The 25,913-nt window shown below is 40.1% G+C and overlaps 1 protein-coding gene across 7 annotated transcripts in view; it reads right to left on the reverse strand.

Moving 5' to 3' along the window:
- TTC37 (tetratricopeptide repeat domain 37) overlaps window positions 1–25,913 on the reverse strand; it is a 79,886-nt gene that overhangs the window by 38,054 nt on the left and 15,919 nt on the right. For 4 of the 7 annotated variants that reach the window (XM_037903249.2, XM_037903252.2, XM_037903250.1 and 1 more), the window contains exons 9-23: window positions 22,446–22,586; window positions 20,070–20,171; window positions 19,024–19,163; window positions 16,843–16,929; window positions 16,650–16,753; window positions 16,430–16,556; window positions 14,798–14,977; window positions 13,075–13,199; window positions 12,045–12,298; window positions 7,984–8,086; window positions 1,293–1,469; window positions 668–812; window positions 433–511; window positions 278–339; window positions 101–157 (exon numbers count right to left, since the gene is read on the reverse strand). In XM_037903249.2, the coding sequence (XP_037759177.2) occupies window positions 101–157; window positions 278–339; window positions 433–511; window positions 668–812; window positions 1,293–1,469; window positions 7,984–8,086; window positions 12,045–12,298; window positions 13,075–13,199; window positions 14,798–14,977; window positions 16,430–16,556; window positions 16,650–16,753; window positions 16,843–16,929; window positions 19,024–19,163; window positions 20,070–20,171; window positions 22,446–22,586 (1,883 nt within the window). The other 3 variants (XM_043547540.1, XM_043547539.1, XM_043547541.1) reach the window with 3 other exon arrangements.

Below are 25,913 nucleotides of genomic sequence, written 5' to 3' on the forward strand. Positions count from 1 at the left end.
TTAAACAGGAGGGTGTGCTTTGCTGTTAAAAAGCATTCTAGAATTGCATTAAAGTAACACCTTTTCAAAAAGCCATCATTTGAGGAGGAGGAATATTTACCTGAATGTTTTCAGTTGCTAAGTACAAAACCCCCAAGTTGGTCCAGGCAACAACATTCTATGCAAAATAATTAAATACAAAAATTAAAGCCAGTTTATTACAGTATTCAAAAACAGCTCCATAAAAAGAATCTTGAGTGCCCATTTGAAACAGAGAGTAGCTGCCTACAGCACTTACTATTTGTTCAGCTTGAACAGATTTGATGAATGAATGTTGAGCAAGAGCATAATTCCCAACACCTGAAAGACAGAAGATTAGATGTAACTGAATTTTGTTAACAAAAGCAGCCAAGCTGCCCTCTAAGTTAGCTGCACAGAATTTTAGAGACTTACCACTGCAACAGGCAACCACGCCAAGTGCATTCCAATAGAGATGGTTTTTACTATCAAGCCTCACGGCTTTTTTGAGACACTGGAATGAAGAGAATTAACTGTGAGTTGTTATAGCACATTAGACTTTAACCACTGTTGTTTTGTCACAATTTTAGGTTACACTGAGCACAAAGTGATCCTGAAAGCGACAGTGTTTAAAAAGCGTCACTGAAGATGGCAGAAAGACACGCAATACCTGTAAAGATTTCTCTAACAGTTCACTGATCTCATTTGTGTCACTATCGGCTGCTGTTAGGTGTTGTGCTTGACGATAGTAGTTTATTCCAAGATCACACCATGTGTTAGGTGAGGACATCAGTTTTAATGCTCTGCCATAACACCTACAGAAATATGAATCACAGAATTGTTTTATCCCCACTCATTCCACTTAAAAATAAACCACTGAACTGAAGCCTACCTTCAGAGGTGCTTTGAAGTAGAGGCAGACAAAAATGGTCACTAACAAGTTACAAGTGTGGAAAAAAATGTCAGAGTCTTTATGCTGAATTCAGGCTAGTATTCTGTGGCAACATTTTTAAGTTAGACTGCTGTCTGAAACTGATCTGGGGTTATGAATTCCAGGGGGGAAAAGTCATAAGAAAATTGATTAGGGGGCAAAGTGAAGGGGTGATGGTCAAAATGTGCATAATTCATTTATCACAAAGTTCTGCAATTTATTCCATGCATATCACTTCCACATATGTATGCTGGATGCATATTGATTTAGTATTTGAAATTTTTAGCCTTCCAATCTTTTTAGTCTAGAATAGTTAAGATTTTAGTAGACTTTATATGGTGAAGCATCTCATAATGATTGTTACCTTCCTCCCAAACTGAGGAGCTCACTTTTCTTCAGCATTTGTTTGCCTACATTCTGACCAATAAGGGATCCCAGAACTTTAACATTCACTTTGGATGATGAAATAACATGCACGATAGTACATGCATCCCCAAGTAGTTTCCAAAGGCAAGATACGTCAGGACGATGCTTTGTCGCTCTGAAAAATAAGGTATTAATTTAAATAAGTTATTTAAGGTATGGCAATCCTCTCCCTTTTTCAGAAAGAGTTAATTCTGAAATTGAGGGAAAGTTTAAAATGAACACGAATTGTTTGAGTGAGAAAGATTGATATAAATTTTTCCTTTCTGCCCCTCCAAATAACGTGTAAAAAATAAAAAAAAAATAAAGAGACACACATATGTAGAACAAGAACAAAGTTAAAACTGGTCACTTTCCTTTTCCTCTCAACTATCCATCATAACTAAAAAAAAGTGAACGTACCTAGTTTGCAGTAACAAATTACAAGGAAAAAGAAGAGGAATACTTGTGGCACCTTAGAGACTAACAAATTTATTTGAGCATAAGCTTTCGTGATGCATCTGATGAAGTGAGCTGTAGCTTATGCTCAAAGCGAAAGCTTATGCTCAAATACATTTGTTCATCTCTAAGGTGCCACAAGTACTCCTCTTCTTTTTGCGAGTACAGACTAACACGGCTGCTACTCTGAAACCAGTCAAATTACAAGGAAACACTCAGAATGACCTCAACTCTGAGCTTCCCCAGAACAGCTGGTCTTCAATATATCTTTGGGTTGCTTTCTACCATTCAAAAGCATGGACTGAACCTCTGAAGAAAGGCCCAACTCAAGACCAGAGGACCACTGAGGCGATCTGGTGAAGAAGGTGCTTTGTGATCCTCACTCAAGCTGTCAAAACCATTTAGAGGAAGGTGCAAAGCTGACAGGTTACCACAGAAGAAGCTCCCTTCCTTTGAGGTCTGAATCTTTTTCTAGGAGGCTCCACAGGACTTGAAAAAGCCTGGTACATTTAGAATGGAAAGGGTCAAAAAAATTGAGCTGTCTGTGATTCACAGAAAATGTTCAGTGTCACCAGTTGAAAAGCTTAAGTCTTCAAAACAGTATTCTGAACTTTCCTGGGGAGGCCAGAAGATTGCAGCAAACCAGTGGTTGCTACTGACCATGAGGCCATGCCAGCAGCATCAATTGAGGCCTGCAGAGAAGTTTTAGTTATAAACGGACCCTCTGAAATGAGGGCTTGAAATTGTTCCCCTAGTTCTTGAGGCAGATGATTAAACTTGGAAAAATATGATTTTCAACAATTATTCTATCAGGACCTGATTGTCCGCTGCTTTTCAATTTTGGGTGGCAAACTAACAGCTCTTCCGACCAAGAAGTTCTAAACTCTTGGACTCCTTGTCTGAGCAGGTGGGCCTGGAGTGAGCTTGACCATGTATGCTGTTAACTGCATCCACCAAGAATTTGGGGCTGGGATGAAGGGGGCAAAAAACATTCCAGTCCCCTAGCTGAAATGTTATATTTATTTGCCCATTTGCTGGTATGCACAATGGCGACAAGTATCTCCCACACTTTGAGGCATTATTGTCACCAGCCCCTAAACAGGCAAGGCAACCTTGCCCTGGGGGTGGAATGCAGAATGTCCACCAAAGAACGTTTAGTCTCCTGAATTTCCTCCAATGGAATTTGGAGGGATTCAGACAGTCATTTCATCAGGTCCTGAAAGGCCCTGCAGCTGTCTGCAGAGGAGGATGGTGGTGGCAGCAGCAGCATCACTGCCTCACTGGGGGAGGAAGAGGACTACTTATCTGATGGGGGTGTACTGTCCTCAGCTGCTGCCTCCCATTCCAGAGTCTCTTCCTGGACAGGGAGTAGTAGTAGTAGTAGTACTGGTGGCTGAACCTGTGGGACCAGAGGCTTCTGCGGGACCTGGGGTTCTCTAAACAAGGTCTCTTACAAGAGGGTATCCTATAAAACAGGTCCCTATAGGGAGCCCAAGAATTCCAGTAGGTCCACTGTGGTGGTAGGTTAGGAGAGGGCAAGGGTGGTCCTACCAGGAGTGCTGAGAGCATTCACTGGGCTCTGGTACGTCCTCCTCACAAAATATCTCCAAAGATATGGGAGTGAGGCAGAGCCCAGCTCAAAATCCTCAGTGTCTGAGAAATTCTCTCTCATGCCCAGTGGAAGGGCTCTGATCATCAGTACTGGAAGCAGTACCAGAGGTCAAGGTGGCACTGGAGATCAGGATCCCACTCCAGAGTGAAGAGAGTTGGTCACCAGCAGATGTAGCAGTACCAGGGAATGACTATTCCCCTCAGGAAGGTAGAGGCCAGTCTGAGTGCTCCATATGGCTATGAGAAGGGAGCAGTACTGAAGTTTAAGATAGGCTAAGAATTCTGGAAAAGCTTAGAGGAATCATCGTGCCTGGAAATCTCTGCTGCCTCTACCAGGGTTGGCACTACTCATTGCTGTTTACTGGAAGACCTCTTGGGGCAGTATCAATGCTTCACTATTGAAGTCCACAGGAGCCTCAGCAAACCCATGACGGAACATGAAGTCTCCTTGAAGCTAGCTCAAAAAAGTGACTTATTCCTTCTTCTAGAGTCTCTCTGTGAAATGGGGCTCTTTTCTTCAAATGCGCTGTTTCTGAAGCTGCCTCTGGAGCTCTGGCAGTCACTGTTACAGCCTCAGAGGATGAGGCGGATGTACACGGGGGGGAGGAGATTTGAACAAAGAGCTTCAGGGAGCACTTCAGTAAGAAGAGCTTCTATCTATCCTCCCTCAGTTTGCAAGATCTGGTTTTGAACCCCATGCAGACCTTGCACTTTGATGGGAGTGTGAGACTCTTCAAAGCACTTGAGGCAGCTGAAGTCCTGTCACTGAGGGGGAAAGACCTTTGGCAAGTCTGATGGGGTTTGAAACTCATGGCCTTTGGTATAACTCAAACAGGAAGTACTGCAAACAACAACAAAGCCTGGGAGAGGGAAACCCAGCACAAAACTATGGCTAAAAAGGAAAATAATAACAACCCTCCCCCATGAGTAAAGATACTTCTAGAGAAGCAGTGGACACCGCAGAGCTCCATCTGGAGACAACAGCAGTTGAGAAGGAATTGGATCGACAGCGGGTCTGCCCTTCCCTATATGCCCTTGCACCAAACTGCATAGCGTGTAGGTTTGGACGCACAGATACTGCTTATAAAAGTCTCCAACCAAGAGTGCATGGGCATTTGGATCCTACAGTGAAACGCTCACAGGGACAACACTGGGGTTATGTAATTTATTGTTGTTTTCTATAGTCCAAAAAGGAAGAGAGAGAAAAGAAACTGTGTGGTATATGGAGGAGGTAAACGGACCATATATTGCCATCTACAAAGTAGCAAAGCCACAGGTGAAGTTTATCAGCAACAGATTCACTGAAGTAAGCTGAAGAACTTATGACAATGCCTCATAAGTGCCTCCTACACAAAGAAGAACACTGGGAGTCTACTCCCATAGCTGCTTCAGGGAGATGGATAAGGCAGATGAGTCATCCAACTAGAGGAAGAGGAGCTCAAGACCGCTCCTAACAGACTTAGACTGATTTACAAAGCAGTCTTGCTTTGACCCAGTATGAGCAGGAAAGAATTATACTCTACTAAAGTAAGGGCTTATCTACATAGTGGGGGAATGCACTCTCTGGGTGTGCGATTTCTAAAGAACCCCAATATGTTGAGCTGTGTAGACTCTGCAGGTGTGCGTTAATGTAGTGTTGGCTGAAACACTATCATGTTAAAGCACACTAGGGAATCTTTAGCGTGCACCAGCAGGATCTACACAGACCAATTAATGCACAAGTTAGTGCACTTTAGAAATTACAGCCTTGTAGAGCACATTAGCCCACCCTGTAGACAAGCCCTACATTCTTTTTACTTTCCCTCTTCTAGACCATGCCAAATAATATATTAATGTCCACATCTAGAAATGCATAGAATACATCCTGCTATTGAATGACATATACTGCTGGCAGGTAGACGAAGATGGGATGTTTTACAGAATCCTCTTCTATTGGGAGATCACCTCAAAAACAAACAAGCCAACAGCCTTCTATGACAGCTTCATGGAAAGAAACAAGATTAGATGTTGTGACATCTAGAAATTTAAGGTCATAAATAAAGAGATAGAAAGGGCAACAGGAGTGGGCTCCTTTCCTGTTAAAAGTTTTAGGTGATGATGTTAGGGCTTGATTTTAGACTGATGTGAAAGGTCACATAACCAAGCTAAATCCATTTATTAAATCAAAGATTCATCAGCACAATATAGAAAGGAAAGGTTGATACTTTACTAACCTGGAGAAAAAACTTGAAGCAGTTACATTTTCACTCTGTTCCACTCATACCCCTCATTACAATAAAGAAAGAAAACTCCCCATATTCCAACATGTCATTACGTACCGTATCTTTTTTGCACCTGCTTTTCAAGGCTCTTGTTCGCCACAACAACAGGGGCTGCAAGTGCCTTAAAACCCTGAAGTATCTCACTGGCCCAATCAAGGAACTACAGTAACGCCTCACTTAATGTTGTAGTTATGTTCCTGAAAAATGCGACTTTAAGTAAAACGATGTTAAGCTGGAGCACCCGGGGGGAAAACTGGCAGCTTCCCGCCCCGCCCACTCCGCCTCCTGCCGAGTGCGTCGCTGGGTCCTGCTTCTCCCGCCTCCTTCCCAGTGCCTGCGCCGCAAAACAGCTGTTTCATGACGCAAGCCTGGGAGGGAGGGAGGAGGGGGAAACATGGCACACTTGGGGGAGGAGGCAGGGCCGGGGAGTGGATTTGGGGAGGGATCCAATGGGGCAGGGAGCGGTGGAGTTGGGGCGGGGCCAGGGGGCGAGAGCACGCCTGTGCTCCCTGCACCCTCCTGCCGCCTGAACGTTGCAAGCCAGCTGACTGCTGCGGGCAGGGGGAAGGCGCACCGCTTTCTCACTCCTCCCCCATGCCCGCAGCAATCAGCTGGCTTGCAACGTTCAGGGGACAGGAGGGTGCGGGGAGGAGTGAGGACTCGGCACGCAGCCTCCCCCCTGCCTCTTGCCCGCAGCAATCAGCTGGTTTTCAGTGTTCAGGGGGTAGGAGAAGTAGGGGGAGCCTGTGCACCGAGTCCTTGCTCCTCCCCCCCGAACACCGCAAGACAGTGGATAGCCGTGGGCAGGAGGCGGAGGGGGAAGGCACTGATCCGCGGGGTCTGCTGGTGGGCAGGAGCGTACGGGGGCTGCCAGCTGTGGACAAAGCAGGCAGCCAAACGACCTTATAGCGAAGCATTGCACAACTTTAAATGGAGCATGTTCTGTAACTGAGCAGGGAAGTAAGATCGAAACAAGGTTAAGTGGGGAGTTACTGTACACAGATAAGGCCTCCTTTAGTATAGTACATGGGCATAGGCTGCATACGCAAGGACCACAAGAGGTCTTGACTGAGATGGGGGAACAAATCAGTATAGCATAAGAAATGGTGATAGGAAGAAAAGAAAGTACTCCATAGACAACAGCTTGTATATAAGAGTAATTGCAGACTGTAGTTCAATTAATCTTTTGAATGTAGCTTTTTATTCCATAAATACAGTCACCTGGGCTCCTGAACCTGTTTTTTTTTTTTTTCGGGGGAGGAGGGGGGCCGCTATGTGTATAGGTGAAATTATAGCCCACTGAATTCTGTGAGAAGTTTTGCCATTTTCCTCAGTGTGGCCAGGATTTAAGCTATGGTCTTTAACAAAATGGTTAAGAGTAATTTCAGCAGTAATCTGTAGGTAATTCATTAGTTTCATTAAAAATGAACTACAGATGAAAATCTTAGCTCTCCCACAAGAATTTCTGCTGTAGCCTCCAGTATGCCTCAAAATGAGAAGAAAGTGAGGATGTAGCATGAGGAATGTGGAGTTTGTTAATGTACAGGAGATTTAAATGATTTTATTGCTTTTATTTTTAAAGGCTACATTGTGGGTGTAAACTTCAAAACAGAGCTGTGCAGCCCTCCATTATTGAAAAAAACAAAACAAAACAAAAAAAAAAAAACACACAACAACCCCCAGTCCCAAATAATCCTTCACACTCTTTTTTTTAACAGGATGCTCCACCTCAGATCAGATTCTTTCCTGGGAGCAGGGAGGGGTTGTTTCAGACAAAAGTCTACAGTCACAATGTATGATTTAAAATGAAAGACAAATTAAAGTCTGTTAAGTTTGAGAGAGAAGAGCATGTTTCACCAATACCACTCTGATCTGAACAGCATATTACATAAGGTAAACCACCCTCAGTTTGGAGTACTGGAGCAGTGAAGACTGAAAGGACCACAGAAAAAGATTGTGGGTAGGCACACACAAAGGGACAAAAAAACACCCACCTCCCACACCCAATTTTCGTAGTGATTACATTTCCACATAGTTCTCCCCAGTGTTCTGCAAGGATGTCATTGTTGCTTTTTAAATCAGTCTCTTCACACTATGACAAGAAGAAATTTAAAAACAATCCTATCAATTGTTAAAATTTTCTAATCACTTCATGTGGTCTGAATACAAGATGCATCATTCACGCTATTTCATAAAAATACAAAATAAAATTTCATGCTAGATTAGTTTACTACAAATTTTTTTATCCCAAGTTTAATTGAAGAAAAAAAAAACACACAGGATCTTAATTAAGACTTACATACTTGAACATGAAGTACTAACCGTGTAAAATATTCAAGTGCTTGTTCTACATAATCTAGAACTTTCCCATCAAGATAGTCTGCAAGAGCAGCTTGTGCCATCATGAGATAGCACTCTCCCAGACCTGAAAGGAAATTAAACATTTAGTCTGTAAGCAGGAGAGTGACTTGAAGGACACCTTTATATAGTTAAACTCAACAACCCAAGTACTATGGCACAAAGAACATTTAGCAGGTCAAAGAAGCATAACTAAGCAGTAGCATTCTTTGTAGCTTCTGCAGGCCTACCTTACTATACACAGAAGGAGCTCCTTGCATCCCTTCATTCCACTGCACAAGGTCCCTGTGTATTCTTGTATTTCAGGGATTCCTTGAACTCCCCCTAGTCTCCCACCATACTAAGGTCCCCAATTTCCACCTGCCAGGGACTGTGCCCCCTTCCCATTTGCCATCCCATGGCAGGAGCTGTGTACATGCCCCCATTTCCTTCTTTCCCTCCCCAAGATTACTAATTGTCTGGGAGACAAGTCATTCAGGGCATCATCATGTTAAATTCTAATGAGAGGATGTGCAAAGATGAAATGGGATATGATTATGCTGGGACGAGTTTGATCTACAGACCACTGCAGAAGTGCTTGAAGCTGTGCTTCTGCTTAACAGGAGGCAGGGGCTCTGTCTCCCCCGTTTGGTTTTCTGATTTCTCTCTAAAATCTATAGGGTTCCAGCCACTGATGCCCAGAACGTTCCCTGAAATTGATGGATATGGTGCTCAAAAGTTATCGCATTACATGAGACACACCACCAAGTTGAGTACAAGGCATTTGCATGCTTGTTGCCATGCTTGGCTGGCAATAATATGACACGCTCATCTTTGCAGGGCTTCAGAAGGCCCTCTCACCCACGTTAGAAAGTAAGCTGTTACCTACCCTGGAAGAATATGAACTGGAGAATTACAGATACACACAAAAAACCCAAAGCCTAAATAGTTTAAAACTAGACTGTTTAAAACTTCAGATTTGTTTTTAATGTCCATTAAAACACTTGGGAGGAACCCTCTTTGCTAAGAATCCAGCCATTCCCACCCATTCACTTATGGGCAATAAAAAGCTCACAATCCACATTTCAGCTATCAAAGTTCTCCTTCAACTTGCTCTCAAATATGAGCTTGAAATTCCTCATATTTTCAGAGGAAAATACAAGTTCTTTGTTTTGTTTTTTTTAAATGAAAAGCACAGAGAGTCAGGCTTTAATATATAAGAGCAAAAAGACCAGGCACAAACCACCTCTTCCTCCTCTTTGTAATGCAGTGAGTTTTGCTCTAGGATTAAACACAAGTGGAGGTGGAGGGAGGGAAGAAGTGAGGAGAAGGGTGTGTTTTAATCAGGGCTGTCGATCAATCACAGTTAACTCACGTGATTAACTAAAAAAAAAATTAATCGCGATTAATCGCAATTTTAATCCCACTTAATAAATTTCAATTGATATTCTATTGTTTAATTATTTGGGATTTTTTTTACATTCATATATATTTTATTCTGTGTTGTAAATTAAATCAAAGTGTATATTATTTTCTATTACAAATATTTGCACTGTAAAAATGTTAAACAAAAAATAGTATTTTTCAATTCACCTCATACAAGTACTGTAGTGCAATCTCTGTTGTGAAAGTGCAACTTACAAATGTAGATTTTTTTTTTGTTACACAACTGCACTCAAAAACAAAACAATGTAAAATTTCAGAGCCTACACGTCCTCTCAGTCCTACTTCTTGTTCAGCCAATCGCTAAGACAAACAAGTTTATTTACACTTACAGGAGATAATGACGCCCTCTTCTTGTTTACAATCTCACTAGAAAGTGAGAACAGGGCATTTGCATGGCACTTTTGTAACTGGCATTGCAAGGTATTTACGTGGCAGATTCTAAACATTCGTATGTCCCTTCATGCTTCAGCCACCATTCCAAAGGACGTTTCCATGCTGATGACGCTCGTTAAAAAAAAAAAAGAAAAGCATTAATTAAATATGTGAGTGAACTCCTGGGGGGGAGAATTGTGTGCCGCCTCCTCCTCTGTTTTAATAACATTCTGCCATATATTTCATGTTATAGCAGTCTCGGAGGATGACCCAGCACATGTTGTTCATTTTAAGAACACTCACTGCAGATTTGACAAAACACAAAGAAGATACCAATGTGAGATTTCTAAAGATAGCTACAGCACTCAACTCAAGATTTAAGAATCTGAAGTGCCTTCCAAAATCTGAGAGGGACGAGATGTGGAGCATACTTGCAGAAGTCTTAAAAGAACACCACTCCAATGTGGAAACTACAGAACCCAAACCACCAAAAAGAAAATCAACCTTCTGCTAATGGCATCTGACTCAGACAATGAAAATGAACATGCGTCGGTCCACGCTGCTTTGAACTGTTATCAAGCAGAACCTGTCATCAGCATGGACGCATGTCCCCTGGAATGGTGGTTGAAGCATGAAGGGACATATGAATCTTTAGCGCATCTGGCACATAAATATTTTGTGACACTGGCTACAACAGTGCTATGAGAACACCTGTTCTCACTTTCAGGTGACATTGTAAACAAGAAACAGGCAGCATTATCTCCTGAAAATTGTAACCAAACTTGTTGGTCTGAGTGATTGGCTGAACAAGAAGTAGGACTGAATGGACTTGTAGGCTCTGAAGTTTTACCTTGGTTTTATTTTTGAATGCAGTTATTTTTTTGTACATAATTCTACATTTGTAAGTTCAACTTTCATGATAAAGAGATTGCACTACAGTACTTGTATTAGGTGAATTGAAAAACACTATTTCTTTTGTTTTTTTACAGTGCAAATACTTGTAATAAAAAATAAATATAAAGTGAGCACTGTACACTTTGTGTTTAATTGAAATCAATATATTTGGAAAATGTAGAAAACATCCAAAAATATTTAAATAAATGTAATTCTAATATTGTTTAATCACATGATTAATTTTTTTAATCACGCGATTAGTAACTATTAATCTTTTTAATCGCTTGATAGACCTAGTTTTAATTCTAAGTTTTAACCCCACCTACCAAACTGAGAATCTTTCAGGTTTACCTGCTAGGGCTCAAGAATATCCACCATTTTAACTTTTTGTCTGCTAGTGCCCAGTGAGTGCTGCTTGCTGGTCAAAGTCATTTTTCCTCTCTATACAGTACAAGCTGTCATAAATATAAAGGGAAGGGTAAACACCTTTAAAATCCCTCCTGGCCAGAGGAAAAACCCTTTCACCTCTAAAGGGTTAAGAAGCTAGGATAACCTCGCTGGCACTTGACCAAAATGACCAATGAAGAGACAAAATACTTTCAAAGCTGGAGCAGGGGGTAGAAACAAAGGTTCACTCTGTCTGTGTGTTGTTTTTGCCAGGAACAGAAAAGGAATGGAGTCTTAGAACCTAGTAAGTAATCTAGCCAGATATGTGTTAGATTCTGTTTTGTTTAAATGGCTGATAAAATAAGCTGTGCTGAATGGAATGTATATTCCTGTTTTTGTGTCTTTTTGTAACTTAAGGTTTTGCCTAGAGGGATTCTCTATGTTTTGAATCTGATTACCATGTAAGGTATTTACCATCCTGATTTTACAGAGGTGATTCTTTTACTTTTTCTTCAATTAAAATTCTTCTTTTAAGAACCTGGTTGCTTTTTCATTGTTCTTAAGATCCAAGGGTTTGGGTCTGTGTTCACCTATGCAAATTGGTGAGGATTTTTATCAAGCCTTCCCCAGGAAAGGGGGTGTAGGGTTTGGGGAGGATTTTGGGGGGGAAAGACATTTCCAAGCAGGCTCTTTCCCTGTTATATATTTGTTAGATGCTTGGTGGTGGCAGCAATAAAGTCCAAGGGCAAAAGGTAAAATAGTTTGTACCTTGGGGAAGGTTTAACCTAAGCTGGTAAAAATAAGCTTAGGGGGTTTTTCATGCAGGTCCCCACATCTGTACCCTAGAGTTCAGAGTGGGGAAGGAACCTTGACACAAGCATTTCCCGATTTAGAATTTGGTGCTTCAATTTCAATCTTACACTAAGTTAACAATCCATCTTTATTACCTTTGAGTGCAGGTACATATTCTTTTGACTTCTTTAAGATTTGTTGGTATTCAGCTATAGCGTCTTTATACCTTCCTAGAATCTGCTCAATTGATGCAGCTTTGTAAATACTGTATATCGATTTGGGATTCAGCTCACTGGCCTTTGTGAAGGACTTCAGTGCCGTTGTATAGCCACCTCTGCTCAGGTATGCCTCTCCTAGAGACTCCCAACAGTTGGAGTCCTTTGGATCTGCCCTTAGAGCTGCCTGCAAGCTGAATGTGTCAGGAAAGAAGAGATAGTTACCTAAATTCAAATAAAGTAGACCATTAGTTAATTTAAAATACAAAATCTCTTCCTTGCATAAATGTATCCATTTTGTCCAGAGACATGGACATATATGAAATGATATAAAGTATCAGGGGGTGGCCGTGTTAGTCTGTATCCACAAAAACAACAGGGAGTCTGGTGGCACCTTAAAGGCTAACTGATTTATTTGGACATAAGCTTTCATGGGAAAAAGATAAACAAACACTTCTTCAGATGCATGGAGTGAAAATTACAGATGCAGACATTATAATGACACATGAAGAGAAGGGATTTACCTCTGAAGAAGTGGGGGGTTTTTACCCACGAAAGCTTATGCCCAAATAAATCTGTTAGTCTTTAAGGTGCCACCGGACTCCTTGATGAAATGATATAGTTTTAGGTTTTTCTTATGTAATTTTCATCCTCCTATAACATATTACACAATGTAATAAATTTCAAAGTTTTGGCTCAAGATCCTATGGAGACACGGTTTTATAAATTATCTCAATGAAATCTGATTTCTGACTACTGCTCTCAAGCTAAGTTTTTCTGTAAAAGGAGAAGAGTAGACACTATGACTTTATAGCATTTGCTGCAGCATCAACTGCAATAAGCCAAATCTCTTAATAGGGAGATTTGCTTTGTTATTTAAGCTGTCTTTGACCTAAGTAAATTTTAGAGAATAAACTGTTTGACTAGCACTGTGTGGCTAATAGCTTAACTCAATTACTAGTTCTCTTACTCAGCCACTGCTTGAGAGTGCTGACCGGCTCTCAGGTAGTAAAGTCCACGACGAAGCCAGGCCCACTTTGCTGTACCAGCACTTGCTCTTTCAGTTACTGCAGTCAAGATTGCCAGAGCAGCCTCCTAACAAAACCCCAAAATATCAGATTAGATACATTTACATGCAATATAAAGAGAACAAATCATTGTTAGTGATTTGCATTTGTCTAACAAATTAGTTAGTATACTACTCAAGTATTGGAGACACAGGTCAGTTACTTTAACAGGGAAAACAAAAAAGCCTATATTTCTCCAGAATCACTCTCATATCAGACATTAGTTTTGGACTATTGTCTGGGAATGGGCCATGTTTTAGTTTTGTTATTTCTTTCACAAGGGGAATACTGAGACTGACTTGTATGGACTGATCTTAAACTTTTCTTCACTCCTCTTTTATCAGATCTCTGGAAGTAAGGGAGACAGAGGATGGGGGGGGGGCAGAGGAAGAGATGGGAGAAGAATTATAGAAAAACTTTCTATCAGCTGACCTTACCACAACAGAAAGGTTACTGCTGAGGCAAGGAACAATTTGTCTCCTTCCTCCATGGACTCTGCTAGGCATCGCTGCTTTTTAGTCCGTTTGTGTCTGTTGGAGACCTACACAAACATGGGTCACTTCAAAAGTTCCACTGAAAATTCTAGCAGCTATGCAGACCCTACAGTCTAAATTTAATTTGTTTGTATCTCAGATGAGTCTTGTCTGATCAGAGGCATTAGCCTGAAAACTGATCCCTAGTTGTTTGGGGGGAGGAGGTGGGAGGGAAGAGGGGGAGAACCATTAAAGATCTAGAAGACAAGAACAAACACTCACTTTGAACCTGTGCTTAAATTAATCTGTGACAGATAAGATGGTAATGCTTTTGTACATTACTAAATGCTCAGTTTTCTAAGAACATTAGACTCTTTAAAGGGCATGAGTTATTTGAAAGACTTTGCAGTTCACTGAAGTCCCATACCAAATCTGATTCTAGTATATATTCTAAAGACAGTTTATTTTTCAAACTTCTCCCTGTTAACAGTTTCATCCACCGCAACTAGAACAGGCAGATAACTACGACACCTCCTGGGAGCTGGAGGGAAAAAAATATTAAGAGATCTTTATTTTCCCTACTTTGAACAGAACTACTGAAAGCCATAGTTACTGGCCCTATATCTGAGTTCCTATCACTAAGCTTCCAGAGTTCTATATTGTTTTAAATGAAATTATTAAGAGTGGGGTTTTGCTTTTTAAAAATAAAATAATAATAATAATAAGCTACAAGAGTTGATCAGGTAGGCAAAGAAGTTCATCTAAAATAAATATTCTGTGGTAGGATGTTTTGGATTGTTTGACTGAGTAGTTTGTATGGCTGACATGAGGTTTTCATGTTTGCCAATTAACCTAGCAGATCACCGGTCCGGATAACACCAGAAGGGGACATCACACCCTCCCACCTCCAAAATCATGCTAATTCTGGGGCTCAGAAATATTATGTCAGGTTTCCTTTCCCAAAAGAGTTTAATCAATATTTTTAAGTGGAGAAGTCAAGCAGGCCTGAAGCTATAACATTACTAAACAATGAAAAAGAGACCAAGTGTCCAGTCTCAAAACTCTATGTATTTTGAAGACAAGAAAATCTGTTGTTCTACAAGTCACTTCAAATTCGACCATAAATGCTCAAAAAATGTTGGATATACAATACCGTGTCTCCAAGTTCCACACTTAAGTCTACAGCTGCTGCTCCAGCTTCTCCATCAGTTCTATCTAGTTCAAAAGCCTTTTTATAGCAGCCACGAGCCCTGCTTTTGTCTCCAGCTACATCTCTGTAGTAATGGCCTAAATAGCAGAAGACGCTTCCCATGTAGCTGTCCAATTTTGCAGCCTATGAACAAGCACACCAACGGAAAAGAATAGGATGCATTTTGAAGCATAATTATAAATACACAAGAACGAGTCCATTGATTTATAAATATTTACACAACAGAGGCCATATTGAACCAAAGACATACATTACTTGTGAATTTCTCATGTAGCATCAAAGGTAATATATTAAAGCTAGGCAGAATTTTGAAACAAAAAAAAATACTCAGTTGTTTCATAGAGTTTATAGAGGGTGATAAATATGCCAAATGCTTGTGAATGTTGCACATCAGACAAAACAAGTTGTGAAGGGAACATTACAATCCATTTTAATAAGCATTTAGTGTGTTGTTACAACAGTAAGTTAAAAATACTGTCATTTTTCTAGCACTATGCTTGTAGTTCTGCTGCAAGCTGACTTATTTTGTTATGTACTAAAGTTTAAACAATCTGAACAATGGGAACTTTAAGTATGTGCTATTGTTTAGGTCTGAAAGACCACAACCCAAGCAGCAGAGTGACAGTTTTGTAGTGATTAATTATTAAAAGTGTCCTTTTCATATTGTGCAGCATACAGCACAGAGATCAGACTGGAGGCAGTAGATGAGGATGCCATTCTTTCACTCTTCGCTGTTCATGTTGGAGCATATAAATGTTCTTTTCCTAGCCAGAGTGACAAAAAGAAATACCCCTATACGCAGGGGGTAAAAGACTGTGGTTTGGGTATATTTAAAAAAACAAAAACCCCAAACACAAAAAAACAAGTCTGTTGGAAAAAAAAAAAAAAACCTGTGGTGCATCTGTTGACCAAGTTTATAATCCATGACAAAAAACAAGAATGCAGCATGCTCGCCATGTCCCTTAAGTGAGTAGTGTGCATCACAAGCATGTACACATTCATTTCTATATAGGAAAAAAACAAGGGGAAAACCCCAGCTTACTTGCATCAGTAGCTCCCAACCTTTCAACTTGGTTATCCAACTTAGAATTTCCCAATCCTCCTTTTTTGTCTCTCCTGCCCCTTTGCCGCCGCCGCCCCCTCCTCCCCCCACCTCATTTTTTCAGCCTCCACTTTAAATTTTCCCTTCTTCTTTGCTTCCTTCCCCACTTTCTGAAGCGCATGTGCAGCTCAGTCTGGACATGCATCGGCCTGGACTGCATAGCCCAGGAGAAAAGATAGGTCAGAAGCTGCTTCCTAAGTCACTACCATTAGGCTGCATTAGGAGCCTCTATGAGAGGAAGGTGAGGAAGCGGCAAGTAGCTTTCAAGGAGTCACATGGTTACAAGAAAAAGTTTGCATGGAGATCCATTTTTCCCAGCTTCCACTTTTAATTTGTCCCATGTGCAAGCTTTCCAACCCCTCAGCTTGTGAAACATTAGACATACATTTAGCCCCATTCCAGCCAAGATATTTTCTAATTTAGGTTTTATAATAAACAGTTCCACATGAACATGTTAACAGTGTTTTTGTTACCTTCAGAAACTGAGTGAGAGCTTTCGTTTTATCTTTCCTTATTTCTTCACCCATGAACCAGTAAGTGAGTCCGAGGTGGTAATGGTACTCTGCAGTTTCAGCTTTTCTTTCAATCGCTCTTTGAAAGCTAAGTAAAAGAGGAGGCACGGGAGGAGGGAAAAGGTCATATAAAACCTTAAAGAGTTCCCTGCTGCCTTATAAAGGCACACAGAAAACCTACCTTCTCTCTGCCTGTTGATAATTCTTTTGGGTATAATGAATCAAACCCTCAAGAGCATGGGCTTCTGCCAGGTGCAGGTGGGACAACACAAGCTGTTGTGCAACCTGCCAAAGGATACGTTTTGATTTTATTTTCCCAGTTATATACAGGAATAAAAATAGTTCAATTTAAAAGAAAAAAAAGAATAAATTACCTTTGAAGCTTGATCAATCAAACCTTTGTTCAGATAAGCCTGACCTTTGAGAGCTAGAAGCACTGGGTCATTATTTATATCTGAAACCTAGAAAATAGTAAAACACTAGCTGAAACTTTATTGAACCCTACAACTGGTAGGCTATTACTCAGCTAAGATATTAGACCTATCTCCAGGCATAATAAAAATAGTAAATATATTAACTCTACCCTCTGTGTCCCCAGATAATGCTAGGAATCTGTGTTGAATGCCATTCACAATAGAATTATTCAGTACATACATGAATTTAAGTTTTGGAGGGGTTATTTAGATCCTTGAAAGTTATAACTAACTGGCCTTTGTTTTACTGACTCATCATAGCCAAGAAGTATGTTACAGCTTGTAGATCAGCAAGTAAAAGGACTTTGGGTATAGAAAATATTACACACACATAATGGTAGAGTTATTTTAAAAATAAGATTTGCATATCTTCTCTCAAGAAGCTTAATGTAGCATTAGAACAGATTTTATAGTTGTGGATTTAACCATTTTAAGCAGATGTTTTTCGGGGCCGAGTTTCCAAAAAGAAAATCAGACAGCAAGATAACTGAAGATAAATGCTACAGAATAGTTAATATAAAAAACTTAGTAGAGCTATCCCAAGTAAAACCTGCTTCGACGGGTTATCTTTGAAAGTCAGCTATGCATTTCTGCTTGTGTGTCAGCTGTCAATTCCCCGTTCTCCCCCCGAAGATATATGGTGATACACATTACACTTCTCAGGGCAGGACTGAGAGTCATAATAATATTAAACATGCAATTTCACATTGACAGTGTACCTCCCACAGTTTAAAATAATCTTAAAAAGAAGCTTACATATTAAGGGAGAATTTCATTGGTTTAGATAGGAGCTTAAGTGACCTTGGACGGAGTGGTTTCTGAGGAGTGTAGGGAGCAAATGGAGGAGATCAAGGCCAGAGGCGGAAGTCTAAGCAGTGAGTAAAACAGCATTCATTAAGATTTTGGAGACAAAAAGCAAGATGGGATAGTAAAGCAGCAAGCAGGAGCTGTCCCTCATTCTCTCCTCCCTGTATTTGTCACAATGAGTGCTTCAAGATAAAGTATACTTAATGTTTTTCCACTAAGTCAGAGAGAAGTGAACTAGAGGAAACAGAGCTAGACTTTAAGAAGGACCCAGAGTGAATGTGAAGTTCTCATCCTTGTGATTTTTCCAGAACAAGATATTAGAACAGCTACTGCTGGACTCCAGAACATTTGTTTAAGGCTAGATTGGCAACACACAGTAAATGTTGGACATACTAACAGCCACATGCCAACCTTTCACACATCCTCTATACCTATCAAACAGTGCATGTATTCTGGAATTCCATATTGAGTGCTCTCTTTAAGTGCTGCTATCTTTCCTTCTCCAAGCTTGTGTATTTTAGGAGTGCTGGATGAGCTGGTATTAAAAGTTCACAGTAAGAAACTGCAGTAGCTATAGGGGCCCAGAGTATTATTTTGAGAAAATGGAAATCTGCAATTCCTCTCTCATACATAGACTGGTTTAGTGAGCTCTCTAGTACTGCCTAAATGGACAAAAAATGACTGTCTAATAGAAATGCTTGGAACAAATGTGAGGATGTCTGGTCACATAACTATTGCATACTTTTGCAGTTGAGTATATATTAATCCCCAATACACAAAGTGAGAACATAACCTATCTATTTAGTCACTTTAATAACTGATGCTCTGTGTGACCTCTATGGGCTCAGGGTTTGTTTTATAAATCATAAACATTGAATTTTGTTTTTTTCTTTGGTTTTTCCATCTTGTACATGTGTTTATATATGTTTTGTTTCATTGTGTGTTCAGATTAAAACAAAAATAAGGGACCAGAGATAATAAGGTGCGAAAATGGAGGTCATCAATGAGACAGGTTGAAAATTTAAAGATTGATAGTAGGAGAGAGACTGCCAAATGAGAGTTGAAATGACTAAGAATATGGAAGGTGAGAATGTGGAAAGTAAAAGAGAGAGAGAGACAGACAGACATGTTTTACCAAATACTGTGGATATAAAATAATTCTCTGCACTGGGAATAAAATAAGGGGAGTGGGAAGGGGAAACATCCTTTGATTGTGAGTGCAATAGGAAGACAGCTTGATTTTCTTTAAATATACCTATATCAGCCAAAAAATACCTGCGCAAGAGTGCTAATGGCTTCTTCTGCAGTGTCAGCGCCTGCTATTTTAATAAGAGCCTCTGCTTTCAAACGAAGGGCAAGGTATTTCTGCTGTGGATTGCCACTATCATCATCAAGTTGTCCTGATATCTTAAGAGCTGTTAAAAATGAAAGATTTCACTTTAGTTCCATGCTTGATTTAAGAAGGGCATTATCAACTTGACATTTTGTGAAGCTTACTTATTTAAGTGTTCAAATTTGACAGAGCACCCTCTATCATATCATTTTTCTTAATTTTTTTTTTTTTGAAGTGTGTTATTTGGTCTTTTCTGTTCCCCTGTTATTTAACTCTTTTTTGCAAGAGAGCAATTAACTGTACTAGGAAGAATGTGAAATTGACTGTTGACAAGGTGCTAACATTCAGAAGAAACTGAAAGGAAAAAAAAAAAAAATTTTCACTAGTTTTCCAGTTATAATAATCTTGTAACTTACTAGGTACAAAGTTTTCAGACATTTTGAATGAACAGTGTCCCTTTAACAGCAAAATCTAGCTTTCCCTTCTCTGTGTAGAGGGAAATTCAGGTGGAAATCAAGATTGAACTTAGTATCAGTAATTGCAGTTTTGGAAATTACTCCAATAAATAATAGCTTAGAATCTCAAAGGATCAAGACAGTTTAACAACTCTAGAGCTTGAACACCACAGGAAGATGGCCATATGTAAGATGGACTTGTGAATACATCTAGCTAGATATTATTTTATCCTTCAATTGCACCAGGCCTTTTCAGAGGAAAAAAAACATCCATGCAGAGTACCCTTCTATTTGTAACCATAACATTAGCTTCTTCAGTTGGCACTACCACAAATTATTTTACATTTTGAGAAGAGACACCTTATTAGCCTTGGAATCAGATTTCTTAAGATAGTTATAGTTCAGAAGCACAATATAACTCACTTCTTTGTATTTGCTACAACGTAAGCCAACAACATGACCATATTGTTTTCTAATCTAATATAAAGTGAAAGATTAGGGACTACTACTCCTTTCAGATACAAGATAATTACCTCGATTGCAGGAAATAACAGCTTCTTTGTGTTTATGCATTTTCATTTGTGCCTCTGCCAGATAATACCATGCTGCTTGACATTGGCTGGTCTGCTGCAAACCTAGAACAAATATTTTTAAAATCAGTTATCTGTTTAAAATAAATCTTGGGGATACAGATAGCCTTAGTGGGTGTTGGAAGTGGTTGTACATTACAGTTCTACCACAAATACACCACCACGAATCATCATGCTCATTGGCACACAGATCCAAACAGAGATCTTTTTATTTTAGTCCAGGCTTATAACATTATCTTGCCACTTATAATTAACAATGAAATAAGGTGGAACTAAAAAGAGTGCAAGGTTCGCTATTATGACACATTCAATATTTTCACAATATTCTTCCTATCCAGCAAGAAAATGGGAGAAAAAGGCAAGGAATTACACAACACTATGGTTTAAGATATATTTTCATTTTGAATATAAAAATTTCCTTTTAATGGGAGATGAGGATCAAAATCTCCTGGACTGCTCCAAAAGTTTCTCCTCAGGTCTTTGTCCACTACTAAAAGATCTACAGATGCCAATACAGCATGAGCTCCACCCAGGTCTAAAGGCAGACTGAAAGAGATCAAAGAAATTTTAGGACTTAGATAATAGTGAAACTATTTCACCACAACCTCCTCACTAGCCTTCCTTAAAAATGGAATGTTAAAAATCTGGTGATAATTGAGAAGTTCACTGGTGTTTTGAGATTTAGTCACCCCTCTCTGCCCTCCCGCCTCAATAAAATTTGAGCTAATCTGTTCCTGAAAAGCGTAAGTACCTTGATTGTCCACTGGTATCTGTCAACAATAGATTCAACTTTCCTTACTAGGCCACAGTCTGAAGTTCCCTCAGAGCCTTGATGAGCAAAACTAGATGAAACCCAGCAGACAGACGCATGGCATTAACTGTACTCCCCATCACACACACAGTGTTTGTTTTAGGGAAAAAAAATGTAAGGGGATATTTTGAAGGGGAGGGGGCAGTTTAGCAATGACTCAGTTTCACTTGCTCCATGTCACTCATTCTTTCCCATATCAGGCACTTTAACTAAACGAACCTGAAATTTGAGTTCATGACTAGGGCTAGTTGTAGTATTTTCAGTTCATGGTCAAAAACATTTTTTTAAAACCAAAAAGAAAAATTAAAAAAAAAATCAGTTTTATGTCAAAAGTTCCTACATTCTACAGAAAACTGGGGTTTTAAGTGAAGGTTTTTTGGGGGGCAAAACAGTATCAGCTTTCTACAGAAAATTGGTTTTATGTCAAAAAAGATGAATGCCTGAAAATCTGTGTTTTTGGCCAAAAAATGAAATATTTCAATAGGATATGCTGCCATGCCTCATGGGGGTTGTAGTTCAGATGCTACAACTCCCCATTCGTTTCTATGGACCAGGCTCCACAGCCAGACATCATCTCCCATGACACACCATAGTCTCTTCTCGTGTGAGGAGAGGTAGTACATCAGAGGAATCCCTGGCCATAGTTCATCATGGGAGATGTAGTCTGACTGGGGGTGTGAGGCACCCGATGATCATTCCCATAGGCACCCCACTGGTATCAGTAAATCGAAATATTTCAGGTTTCCAGTCAAAAAGTTGAAAATTTTCCGGGGGGGGGGGGGGGGGGGGGGGAACCTAATTGTACAACAATCTCTAGTCATGACCCATTATAAGAGAGCCTTTTACATCCAAGTGCAACCAAGCCACTAATAAATAAGATATTAGTTTAACATAAAACTTTGCAGTAGTTATAGCTGCTGTATAAAAGCTTAAAGATTCTCTTTCAAAGGCCAAGACAATAATTTTTAGTGTAAATATACACATACAAAAAGTTTTTAAAAGGACACCATAGCTTAATAGAAAAAAAGAGTTACATCGGAATTTGTTTTTAATCTATTTTCATAAGGCTACTACAACTGAAAGATTAAAAAAATTATGGTTTACTTTATGCATTTGCATACCGCAGAACATAGTCAATTTCACTGTTTCTTTTTTATAATAGGCATCCTCTGCCCTTGGGTTTGTGTTGGATTTGACTCAGCAACAGGGTGAGAGGAAAAAAAAGAAAGAACACACACACTTATAGAAACACTTCAGAATTGGCAAGGGAACTTATGAGCAGATGTAGTAACCAAAACAACTTAACTCTTTTTTAAAAAATTGGCTAGATTTCAAGCAGACAACCCTCTAAATTTACTGCTTGTTTTACCTAATTACAAAATGTTTAACTGATTCCACTTTGAGCACAAAGCATAAAATAAATCTAGTATAAATTTACCAGTTGTACCTAGTAGAAATATTAATTACTATACAACACGTTATCCATTCCTTTTATATTACATGTTTACCTTCAGTTAGGCTCTTGACAGCTTCTTCATATTTTTTTTCTTGGAGGAATTTGATACCTAAACCAATAAGGCCTGGGCTGCTACTTGAGTCCATCTCCATAAGCCTGCAACAACAACGCTGGGCCTCTTCAGTGAAACTGCCTAGTATCACAAAAAGAAAATTTCTCATAACCACAGCTTGATGGTGGATAACAACCAAAAGTCACAAGAAGATTTAAGAATGTATTCTACTCAACAGATTTAGAAAGAAATTAATTTACTTAGCCATCAGTCCTAATTTGGCTGAATTTTTGGTAGCAGTTTCCTACCATACAGTAATTTCTAAAACTAGCAACCAGTTTTCAGAAGTACTATACACACAGAGTCAAGAAACACTACAAGTACTTAATGCCTCTGAACCACTACCAAAATTTGTAGGCCTGAATTTGGAGTTAGCCACTCAGGTTAAATTGCTAAAGGTCATATCCTCATCAAGGGAAACTACTTTCTAGATAGGCCTTTCAATTTAGCACAGCTGAAGATCCCACCTGCTACAGCTAACAACCCAAAATTAATGCTTGCCTGAATTCCCCATCCCATGAGTCCACTACAGAGGACCTTTCAGTCTGACTACATAATGCAATTTGAAAGCATAGTTAGGTGAGAGAGAAAGTGTGCAAGCACGAGAATTACTCTGTAGCTTGATGTTTTGAGCACTCAGGTGGGAGACCCAGGATCCAGTCCCCCTATTCCAATTACTTTTTTTTCCCACCAAATTATTTATTCAGTGGAACAGCTTCAACAGGAGAGAGACTGGGGGAGCCCTACATCAGAATATCCTATAGGTTAGTGATTGGAGTACTCATCTGAGAGGTAGCCAATTCTTGTTCAAATCCCTTCTTGCCCTCAGGTGGATAGAGGACTCCCACATCCCAGGTGAGTCCCTAACTACTGAGCTAACAGTTTTAAGGGAAGGACTCTCTTTCTCCTCCCACGCCCCAAACAGCATGGGTGCCTAACTCCAAAAGGAGTCTGCACCTGAGAATCTCAAGCAGAGGGAGGTGCTTCCCTGAAACCTGGACTTGGCACCTATCTCTGTGAGATGGGTAGGGCTTAGCACATACCCCCTCAGATTGGCATTTCCCAGTGGTTAGCTTAGGAGGTTCCCTGCCTAGCATGCTGAATTTGTGAATCCCATTCTAAAGCACCTATCTCTTCCCACTCATTGTATCAGGAGTTTAGGCACCTAACCCAAGCTTTGTGAATCCGAGTGATTTTCTAGGTGCTTTAGTTTCTTTGTGAATATAGCCCTTAGTTTCTTGTTCCTTCTCCACTTCCCAAAGGACCTAACAGCAAGTTCACTCCTGGTGGTCTCCTAAGGCACTATGAACAAAGGAATGCCCAGTTTAACGCCAAAGGAAAAAGGAGTGAACTACACAAATGCTTGTTAATCAGTAATTACAGTGGCTTGAATGCCCTCATAGCAGCCAAGTTTCAGTTCAAAACACTTGTAAAAATGGACAGCATGTACAAACATTACTGAACCAGAGGCCTTCACTACAGCACAGGAGAGGAAGAAAGAAGCCCATGCCATCTCACTTCAGGAATTTCACTCAGGAACTTGTAACTAGACAAATACTCCACTCCTCTATTTTGCCATTGTGGTAGATGTGAAACCATGGAAGTATGGAAACTAGTCAAAAGACTAGTTAGTATATTGAGGTGTGCCATGGGATTTGTCATAAGCATGTGTATCTATAAATGCGAAATATAACTTTTTGAGCTAGGGATGGTAGTCTAGCCCCAGCAGGGAGGGTTACAGAGTCTCACCCCCTGAGAATTAAAATGGGAGGGCGGGGGTAAATTACTACAGATTCTGGCACAGGTAAACAACTCCTGAGGAAATATCATACTAGTTCAGACCGGGGTCAAGAGGCTGAGTAGACAAAGAAAGACGTAAGATTGTAACCAAGAGGGCAAAATGCTACTGGAAGGGTTTGAAGGACTCAGAAACTGAGCAGGCTGTCCTTCACGTGGAAGATGGGTGACACCTAGTTAAGCTTAGTATGCACACAGACCAGTAGTTCTCAACCAGTGGCCCACTTGCACCCCAATCAGCACACTGCTGCGGCCCATGTGACATCCTCCAGGCCATACACGTAGCATATATATTGCATGGATGTGGCCCACATAACAGAGAGCTGCATATGCAGCCCACAATGGTAAATAGGTTGAGAACTACCGGTGTAGACTGTTTATTGATTATATATGGATTAGTGAGAAGCATCAACATATGAAACTATAGGTAACAAGGTATCTGTAGTTGCCACCCAAACCTAAGAGAGAACAAATGTCACTTTTTAAAAAGTAAGCATATGCATTGCAGAACTTACTTTACTGTGCATATTTCAGGACTTACTACCACTTTAAAATTATCCCTGCAGTCTCTTTTCTGTGTGTGTGCTGGAAGGTTATTGTCAATCCTACATGAGCTACAGGCAAGATTAAACTTCCCAAGCGATCAAGATGACTTTCCAGCCTGGTCTAAATGACCGTGTCATTAAGGTAAAATATTCTAAGAGTCGCTGAAATAAGATTCATGCTGTGTATAAACTAAGCAGCACAGTTAAACCAAAGAAGTTTGTGTGGTGACTCTCCTACTTTATGGTGCAGTTTGTTACAGACAAGAATTTATTTCTACTACTTCAGTTGCCAGCTGATTGATAGATTGACATCCTGATTTGCTAACCGATCCCCAAAATGGACAGTGATATTTCTCATATGCATACACAACCTGCTCATCTTTAGTTACCAATACAAAAGGGAAATAAAATTACTGTTAGAAAATTGCAGCCCTAGTGGCACAGTAAATGAATTTGTGCAATCTTTTAAAAGAAAATACAGCATCTGTGTTTTTCCATGTTTGTGGCAGCTTTGAAGTTATAGGCAGACTTGGGGAAGGAAGGCAGAGATCTATAGTAGAAAGCAAGACACAGATGTAATAAACAGTTAAAAAAATTGAAGACAGATTAAAGTAATTGTTCAAATGGCTGTACATGCATCTTGCATTTCTGCATGGTATTAACGGAACATAGATTTTTTAATACACATATAAATACATATAATACATACATATACACACACACACACCCCAAAAACATCTATTTTTAGAGCATATTATTTTCTGATCATGAGCATTTCCTATTTGTAAAACTTTACATAATATATGTTGTATTAAAAACATACAGTACAAATGCTTTAACTCAGTGGTTCTCAATTGATTATACATTTTGTTACCTGGGCCGCTGAGGCCAGGCAGCAGCAGCCCCATCCCCGATCCTCAGCACACGGGGCAGCCGGCTGCCCACCCTGGACCCCATGGGGTCAGCCGGCTGCCCCAGACCCCGGACCTCCTCCACACAGTTGCCCCAGACCCCGCCATGCAGGAACGAGCCAGCTGCCCCAGACCCTGGAGCTTGCAGGGCCGGG

The sequence above is a fragment of the Chelonia mydas genome, chromosome 5 (genome assembly GCF_015237465.2).
Source record: "Chelonia mydas isolate rCheMyd1 chromosome 5, rCheMyd1.pri.v2, whole genome shotgun sequence".
Taxonomy (NCBI): Eukaryota; Metazoa; Chordata; order Testudines; family Cheloniidae; genus Chelonia; species Chelonia mydas.